General features: G+C 40.0%; 1 protein-coding gene across 2 annotated transcripts in view; it reads left to right on the top strand.

Moving 5' to 3' along the window:
- Nucleotides 1–9,647, top strand: part of Ranbp17 (RAN binding protein 17) — a 286,889-nt gene that overhangs the window by 3,415 nt on the left and 273,827 nt on the right. For both annotated transcript variants that reach the window (XM_028756444.1, XM_028756443.1), the window contains exon 2: nt 6,083–6,229. In XM_028756444.1, the coding sequence (XP_028612277.1) occupies nt 6,083–6,229 (147 nt within the window). The remainder of the gene's footprint in view (nt 1–6,082; nt 6,230–9,647) is intronic.

Raw genomic sequence — 9,647 nt, 5'->3', positions numbered from 1 at the left:
TGTGTACCATGTGTAATGTGGCTTCCACAGATCCAGAGCCATGTGTAATGTGGCTTCCACAGATCCAGAGCCATGTGTAATGTGGTTTCTCCTGTTCTGGTATTATTTTTGGTACCTTTCTGGAAGGGCTTTGTAGACATATATAAGCGGAGGTTAAAAGTAGGCATTGGACATTGTTGGCAGGTTGATGAGGACAGAAGAATAAAGGGTGGCAGGATGGCAGATGGTGAGGGAGCTGTGCCTGGTGCATACAGACTTGTCATTGACTCTGATCTTGTACAGCTTACATGCATGTACCCTGTCAATTTTAGGTTTTTTAATCTGAAGAATGAGCACACTAAAATTCTGTAGTATGCAGGATTCTAGTTTTTAGAATTGGCTTAAAAAAAGATGAAAATACTCTTGTAAACTGTGGCGCACTTAAACAACTATTTGGTTGGTGTGGTGGTCTGACTATGCTTGGCCCAAGGAGTGACACTGGTGACCTTGTTGGAGGAAATGTGTCATTTTAGGGGTAGGCTGCCTCCTAGCTGCCTGGGGACAGTCATCTGTCTGCCTTTGGATCAAGATGTAGAACTTCACTAGCATCATGCCTGCCTGGATGTTGCCATGCTTTCTGCTATGATGATAATGGACTGAATTTCAGAACCTGTAACCCAGCCTCAATTAAATGTTGTCCTTATAAGAGTTGCCTTGGTCATGGTGTCTGTTCACAGCAGTAAAACCCTAACTAAGACAGTTGGTACCAAAGTAGTTTTGCATTGTAGAAATTTGTTGTTTGACACTCTTAACATGTGGTTATGTTGTAAATCATTTTAATATGCATTTCTTACTGTATGCTTTTTTGCTAGTGGCAAAAATAATGTTTATTTTAGATTTATATTATGGAAATGATGAAGACAAGAAACTTTGAGTGATTTTTTTTTAAAAAACTGACTTGTTTTATACTGTATGCACGCCCTGTGGTGCATGTGTGGAGGTTAAACTTCCAACTTTATGGAGTAGGTTTTTCTTTTCTCTATACATAGGTTCCAGCCACCTGCTAAGGCATGATTTTCTTGTTTGAGTATAAAATGGATCAGTAACAGCAGTGTGTAAAATGGATCTCCGCTGTTGTTGGCTCAGGGATTTCTTTTTTATTTTTTTTTTTGGTTTTTTGAGACAGTGTTTCTCTGTGTTGTGTAGTCCTGGCTGTCCTAGAACTCACTCTGTATACCAGGCTGGCCTCGAACTCAGAAATCCGCCTGTCTCTGCCTCCCAAGTGCTGGGATTAAAGGTGTGTGCCACCACTGCCCGGTGGCTCAGGGATTTCTAACGTACAGTCCAGTGGTGTTCAATAAAGTTTTCGAAGGAGTTGAGAACCCTAACATTGAGGAGAATTGTGGCAGGTCATCAAAGGTTAACAGTGACTCATGGAAAGCAGCCACTGAAAGTGATCCTCTTACAACTACAGGAGAAAAATTACAGAGAACTCAGTGTGGATCATTCATTCATGGTCATTTGACATTTGAAGAATATTGGAAAAGCGAAAAAGCTTGGTAAATGAATCCTCATGAGCTGATGGAAATGTTTTTTGAAATCTGAGAATTCATGTCTCTCTTATCTTTACAATGATAAGTCATTTTATTTTTTTAAATTTCTTTTTAAAAACTTTGGTAAATTCATTTCTTGATCAGATGTGCCATGTGACAGGAAAATGACAATCGTTGATGACCAGCTTAGTGGTTGGCCTAAAGAGAATTCTAAAGCACTTCTGAGAGCCAAACTTGCACCATGAGAAGGCCATGGTCACTGGTAGATAGTCTGCTTCTAGTCAGAGTCCTCGTCAACCACTGTACCTGAGAACTGTGCTCAGTAAATCCATGGCATGGACAAAGGCGGCAGCACCCACGGCTTTGGCCAGCATTCAGAAAGGACCCACTTCTCCAGGGCAAAACTGGACTGCACCATGCACAATCACAGCCGCAGTAGTTGAATCCATTGAGCTTTGGGCTTGTGCCTCATCCACCATGTTCACCATGCCATTTGACCTCTTGTTAACAACTACCACTTCTTTAACACCTTGATGATGTTTTAAGAAAAAAAAAAAAACACTTCTATAATGAACAGGATGTAAAAATTGCTTTCTAAGAATTTAATTCCAAAGCATGGAACTTTAAAGAGTAAATAGTTACTTCTCACTGACAAAAATATGTTGATTTGTAACGATTACTATTTAGATTAATAAAATTGTTACAACTATTTAACATTCACAATCCAAATCTGCAACTCCTTTTGTGCCAACATAATACCGGATTCATTGTTGAAGGAAAAGGTAGTTTCAAGAAGGCAGTATACTATTGGCAGTCAAGAAGCTTGATTCCAGAACATAGGAAAGATATAGGGAGGTAATTTATCTGTTTTTAAAGATTATTGAAAAGTTTGGGGATTTTTTTTGGAGTTGGGACCAAAAGCCTTTGTATTGAACTATAATTGGTACATAATACATGTGTCTAAACTTCAATAAGATGAGTTTTGGTATATGTGAAATTGTCACTAAAATATGAAAATTGTTCACATAAATTTCCATGTGCTCTGACACCTTTTTCCTGTTCTCCTGGCTGTCCCCTCCTCCTTCCCCTCTCTACTCGTTTGCTGTTTCTTCACCCATCCAAGGAGCCAGTGACCCATGGCACCAGCCTTAGCTCTATGGTGCTGCCCAGGTGAAGTATAGGGCCCAGTTTGCCAAGTGCTGTAGCTGGTGAGAGGCAGGGCCAGCTCTCCAGAGTGTTGCAGCCAGTGAGGGGCAGGGCTAGTTCTGCATAGCTCTTGGACACCTACATGGTCCCAGTTGGCAGCCCAGAGAGGGACTTCCACAAGTCTTTAGTGGTAGTAATCAACATAAACCCCGGCTGCTGCCTGCCCGTGGACCAGACATGGCCCTCAGTGAGCATGGGCTGGGACTTCACCACCACCTCAGGTGGGAGGCAGGCTGCTCACAGCCTCAAGTCTCCAGGTCTGCCTTTCTTCACAGTGCACAAGCCATTCTGCTTCTCTTCCTCTCCTATCTCTCCATCACTTACTTGCTCACTGTAGTGGCTCCCACTATGGGTGGGCCTCTGGGTGTCTTCCTGGGAAGCTCATGATGCTTAGCATGGCCAAGGGGGGCGGGGTGCTACTTGATTCTTTTTTTTAGATCAAAGAAATTTTTTAGAAACAAAATTTGTAGCTCCCTTCAAATCCTTTATAAAACTTCAAACTCTACCTTTTAAATTTTCTACCACTTATCATTTGTTAATAATTTTGAATATTGGGACTGGAAAGATAGCTCAGTGGTTAAGATCACTGGATGTTCTTCCAGAGGACCTGGGCTTGATTCCTAGCACCCACATGATGGCTAACAAGTATCGGTATCTCCAGTTCCAGGGGATCAAAGCCTTCTTCTGGAAGCAGTGCACACATGTGGTGCATAGATGTACATGAAAGTAAACACGCATAAAATACATGGTAAAACACTCATGCATATAAAACAAATCTAAAATATTTTAAAAATAATTTGAAACATCTTTGGAGAAAGGGATGATTGGCAATGTTGACTGAACACTAATTAACTATGTACCTTTCTTTCTGTCTTGAAGTTTATTAAATCAATATAGCAAAGCAAATAATATCCAGACATTTTCATAGTCTTTCTGGATAGTTTTACTTAGATAATTAGACATCGTTGACTTGATTGATACTATTTTTCTTTTAAATATTAGTTTTCTAGGTCCTTTGTAACACAATGCCACAACTGGGGTGACTTAAGATTCCCATTGTTTGCGTGGTGGCGCACACCTTTAATCCCAGCACTTGGGAGGCAGAGGCAGGCGGATTTCTGCGTTCGAGGCCAGCCTGGTCTACAGAGTGAGTTTCAGGACAGCCGGGGCTACACAGAGAAACCCTGTCTCAAAAAATTAAAAAAAAAAAAAAAGACTCCCATTGTTCCCAGTTTGAAGGCCAGAAGACTGAGGCAGAACAGATGGCTGGCTTCCTTCTGGAGGCCTTTGTCCTAGCTTCTCATAGTTTTTGGCAGCTTTAGCACTTCTTGGTTTTAGATATGGTATTCCAGTGTCTGTCTGTCTTCTTATGACCTTCTCTCCTATATCTTTCTGCATCTGAAACCTCGCCAACTCCTTTCTCTTTGACTCTGGTTTTTGGAAAGACTGGTGGTAATGACCGTCACAAATATGGCCAGCTTCCATGTTCCCAAGCAGTGTTACCTTTGCAAGGAGTCTGATGAGGGCTGCAGGTGGCACTTTAGGGATGGGAACATCTTCAAGAACATTTGGTATTGTGGGCTCTGTGTTTTATACTTACATTTCATAGTGCTCCGAGAGTCGCAGGCAGTCATTCGCATCTCCCTGTGTGTATTGGTGGATTGATAGAAGGAACATCTTGCTTCATGACCAATCCTTAGGTTCCCATGCATTTTTGGAGAAAGTTCTACTCTACAGGAAAGGGGCCACTGCCTCCCACCTGTCAGAGAAGACTTTTGCTAATTTTGTTAGAAATTTTGTATGTAGCCATGATGGCCTTGAATTCTCAGTCTTCCTGCCTCAGCCTCCTGAGTGCTGGATTTTAGAAACGTGCCACCATGTCCTTCCTCTCCTATAAGGATGCCAATAATTGAGTTTAAGTTGGATTTAGGGTCCACTCCAAATCAAGAGTGATTTTATCTAAATCCCTTCACTAAGGATTTATAAAGACCCGCTTTCTAAAGATTATATTCATAGACTGTGGACCTATCTTTTAGGGGATATAGTTATTTGCTTTACAGTGTTATTAAAGTAGTAAGTGTAAAGTATGCTGTGTGCATGCGACTCTGCTGCCTCATTTAACTCTGACTAAAGCAGTGAGCATGGGACAGTACTCCTGCCTCCTCCCAGCTGGTGTGATTTCAGTATGCACCAGCAGGCCTGGTAAGGCCCTTTATTTTAGTGAATCAATTTGAGACTTTGTCTTTGGGCTCTTTAGCAGAAAATTCCTGAATCTTGGCTACTAGGTTGTGGCACAGATAGGGAAGCGGGGACTGTGCAGGAGCGGAAGTGGAAACAAGGAAGGGGACCAGGGCTCTCCTGTCTCAGTGCTGCTTGTGGATTTGAGAGGTGTGAAGCTGAGTGCAGCTAGAAGCTGCAAACAGAAATTCAGGCCAGAACTGAACAAAATTGGCATTTCTTTTGGAATATCCCATTGAGATGCTCACTTGGCTACCTGTTTTTGAAAATCACTGCCAATATTTTTATCAAGTATGTAATTCAAGTTCCAAGTGAAATAATTTGTTTTAATAAATGGCTTTAACAAGGTTCTCTTAAGCCAAGAAGGTGGCCGAACTCACTTTCTAGTTTGTTGTTTCCATGTGTTCTATTTATAGAACTTTTAAGATGTGCTTATAAGATGAAAACCTGTACTTTAATTAGAGTGTTGTCAGAAATACTGTGAGATCAAAAGCCACAACATGGTTCACCTGAAGCACTGTGAGTTCAGAAGGCCCAGATCAGCACACGTATAATTCTCATTAGATCTTTTGTTATAGGTGGTAGGGTTGGGAACAACAAAAGAAGTAAGTGGAGCTATCGGTGGATTGTGTGGTCTTTCTCCCCACCCCAGCTCCTTGCCCATTATTTCCTAGCTATTTACTCGCCACTGTTTAATGCCTTGAAATGAGTACATTCATTTTATCTGAAGCCCCTATAAATGCTGTTTCTTTGCCCACACTACCTTCTAGTCTATTCTTCGTTTGGTTTACCTTTTAGGTTTGAGGCTCTCTTTGGTTTTCAACATTTTAGCATACATGTAACTTCTTTCAGACATAACTTTGTTAACTTTGTAAAGGAGTGAATCTTCCCCTTTATGTATAGTTACATTGTATAACTCATTTAATAAGTAAATAATTTGAGAAGTAGGAAATGTGCTTCCTTTGCCACAGTATTTAAGTGAGTCATTACTGCTCAGTAACTATGTATAGAGTGGATATATATAAGCATTATTTATGTATCTCTTGTTTTTTGTGTTTAATTACTACTCTTTCATTTAAGTCAGATGTCTTTTTCTTTTTCTGAAGAGTTTGGCTGAGTTGGAAGCACTGTGTACTCATCTCTACGTAGGGACTGATCTCACTGAAAGAATAGAGGCTGAGAAAGCACTCTTGGAACTGATTGACAGCCCAGAATGTCTCAGCAAGTGTCAACTTTTATTAGAACAAGGAACAGTAAGTATGTGATGAGTGGCTGACTGTGACAGGCCAGTGTTAATGATAATAGCGGTGGTTTAGCCGCTGTACTCAAAGCTTTTGCTACATCTTGTTGTTGTTATTTTCTGTCAGAGGGGTTAGCAGGAAGAACTGGAAAGCTGAGGAAACAAACAGGAAATAGCCACAAAGTAGAAGTAGGTATGTGGTGAAATAGGTTTTGGTTCTTGTTGGCCTGGTTTTATGGCACATTTTGTGTTTATTTTAGCAGTGCTGGGGAATGAACCAGGGCCTCTTACATGCTAGGGAAGTTCTCTACTGACAAATTACATCCCTAGCCCTAACAATTACATTTCAGAAATAAAAGAGACAAGTATCAGGATTATTCAGAAGAGCGCTACCTACTTCTTCATACCTTCATTCTAGATACTCATAGCTGTCCATACAGCAGCCAGCAACTACTGAAAGAACAGTGCCATACTACTGACTTGTACATGAATTAAAGCAGTTCATTGTGGAGTTAGAGAGGCAAATATTTAAGTAAAGAGGTATGAAATGAGAATACTACAGAGAGAGACTGTGTTTTACAGGACAGGTGACAAACTTTTCATGAAGATCCATATAGTATTTTAGGTTTTGTCGGCCAAAATTGGTATTTCATAAGTATTTTTATAGCAATAGAGAAACCAAATATTCATAAAGTTTTGTTAGTAAAATTGAAAATATAATCTTTTTTATGTCATACTGGTTGGCTGATAAAAAATAGAATAGTTCTTTTGGGGGTTAATTGAGGTTTAAGATGGATGTTTTCTGTTACTAGACTTGATTGCAGATGTTCACAGTATATTCATGCAGATTTGTAATGAAAGTCTTTCTTTAGACAGGGCTTCACTGTGTAACCTTGGCTGACTTGTAACTCTGTATAGAACAGGCTGGCCTTGAATTTACAATAATCTACCTGCTTTTGCCTTGAAAGTGTTGGTATTAAAGGCATACACTGTTATGTTGGCTAAAACTTTACATCATTGGAAATCATTTCACAAACCTAGGTGCACTCAAATAGTATGCCAGCACTTGGCATATGTGTCTGTTCTGTGTTATATGTGCCTTCATCAGATGACATTTTTATGCTTTTCTTATTAAATCCTCTTGATATTTGCTGTTTTGCCTATCATTATTGCAAATTAATAATACTCTTCAATTAAAAATTAGGTAGCAGGTCCTCAGTTGAACAGCAAAATGGATTTTCAGATAGGAAAATTTTCTTTATATTTGGATCCCTGGCTATGTGCTACTGGGAGTGTCATTGGAAGTTAGAACATTTACTGGAAATAGAGACGTCACTACTAGTGTTAGCTTTTCTCAGTGTAGGAACTTGTGAAGTGGTTGGCAGTGTGTGACACACAGTGTTCATTGTTGCTGGAGTGACCTATGTACCACTTATCCTGACATCCCTGTACAAGTGCTGTGCCCTTCACAGTCAGCACGAACCTGAACTCTGAGAACAAGCCTGTTGTATGAGGAAATTTCTACAGCCATTTAGGGTGGAAAAATAGTGGCTTTACTTTATCTATAAAAGTGTATCCTCAGCCCTGAGCTTAAAACAAAGAAAGAGGAATACAGTTTATCTGAGTAGCTGCTAGTCTGCTTTGTTGGGGTTTGGGGTCACTCAGGGTATTAAGCATCTCCTTCTGGCCGAAATCTATAGAGTAGAAGCTGAGTCACAGAGGTACATGACCCCCGGCTCACTGACTTAGGAGAGATTCCGATACTCACTCCAGAATGAATGTTAATAGTAATGTAATGATAATGTGAATGACAACGGCTCGACTAATGTTATTATTATTAGCTTTACAAGCTTTGTGAATTTTCTGCTTCACAGACTGTCGCCATGAGTGTGTAGTAGATTCTACCTAAAGTTTATATTTAATTAATGTTTCCTTAGCTCCTTTAAAAATATTTTGGCCTATAGTTCCACAGATTCTTCATAAAAGGTAGCAGCTCTTGAATTACTTCCCATTCATCCTTGAGTTCTAGAACGAGTGGATGGCAGGAGTCTGTAACACTAACTGCAGATACAAGTATTAGTAGCTTCAACTCATTTGTTGAAAGTTAATACTAACCTTTGCAGTTTCCTTGCCTTGTCTTTAAAGTGACTTCTGATGTTGCTTCAGTGTCCTCACCTCTGAGCATTTGTTGTCTCTGAGAGGCTGTGAAGTTTTTCTCTAAGTGTGACTTCAGCCGCTGTATGGAAACAGTGGTGATGAGCTCATTATTAGAACGTAGCTTCCCTTACTTAACTCCCTTTCTTTTTATCTTTTTCTTCTTCTTCTTTTTTTTAAAGTTCTGTTGTGACATAGTTTGTTTCAAAGTTCAAAAAGACTACTGACTTTCTTTGAGTTGGGAATATTGTTATGACTGCTTAGTTTGAAACTTTCACCAAATATTTTTTAGGACAAGGTTAGTGCCCAAAAAGGCAACTGAGAAAGTATTGATTTGCCATCTAATTTAACAACGTGCCTTCAAAGTTAGATATTTAAAGTGCACTTTTACTCTTTTTTTTATTTTTATTTTTTGGTATGAGTGATACACATTGGTTTAAGGAAGGTCTGTGTCATGTTGGCTCAGGTCCTATGACACTCTAGATACTGCAGTTTGTGGTGTACGAGCAGCAGCTGGATTTCAGCATACTCGGGTCAGTTTTAGCTGCTGAGGTCTGCCATTACACATGAAGTCAGCCGTGGACCACAGGTAAACCCTGGACAAGGTTTCCTGTTTTATAAACATTATCATACCGAAGTTCACATTGTATCTACTTTTTGCATGTTAACAAAATACTGTTTTTAAGTTGTTTTCAATTGTTTAAAATTATGAAAACCATTTTTAGCTTACAAAAATAGAATTTGTCTCATGAATTTTGGGGGGGACAACTTCTAATTTAGAGGGAAAAAGCATTTTGGCAAGAAATTTGTAGGAATGGAATGAGTATATGAACTGAATTTTGAAAGACAGATATGTATTTATAGAGTTGGAGAAAATTGGTGGTGAGACTAGAGAGATGGGTCAGTGGTTCTAGAGAAAAGCAGCACACCAGCTGCTTCATGACTGCCTATGGCTCTAGTCCTGGAATCTAGCATCCTCTGGCCTGTGTGAAAACTGCACACATGTGGTGCACATAAGCTCATGAGCACTCATGGATAAGCTCAAGTTAAAAATACGGATCTTTAAACAGAAATGAAAATTGATGGCCACAGTGTACTGTCAGACATCAATCTGAAGGAGCACAGAAATCATGGTGAGAATGGCATCGAAAAACTCTTGTGGACACACCTTCTGAAGCATGGAGCCAGGCAGGTGTGAACACAGGCTTCTGAAGCATGGAGCCAGGCAGGTGTGAACACAGGCTTCTGAAGCATGGAGCCAGGCAGGTGTGAACACA

The sequence above is a fragment of the Grammomys surdaster genome, unplaced genomic scaffold (assembly GCF_004785775.1).
Source record: "Grammomys surdaster isolate TR1022 unplaced genomic scaffold, NIH_TR_1.0 126121, whole genome shotgun sequence".
NCBI classification, from domain to species: domain Eukaryota; kingdom Metazoa; phylum Chordata; class Mammalia; order Rodentia; family Muridae; genus Grammomys; species Grammomys surdaster.
This window is presented reverse-complemented; position numbering and strand designations above follow the sequence as displayed.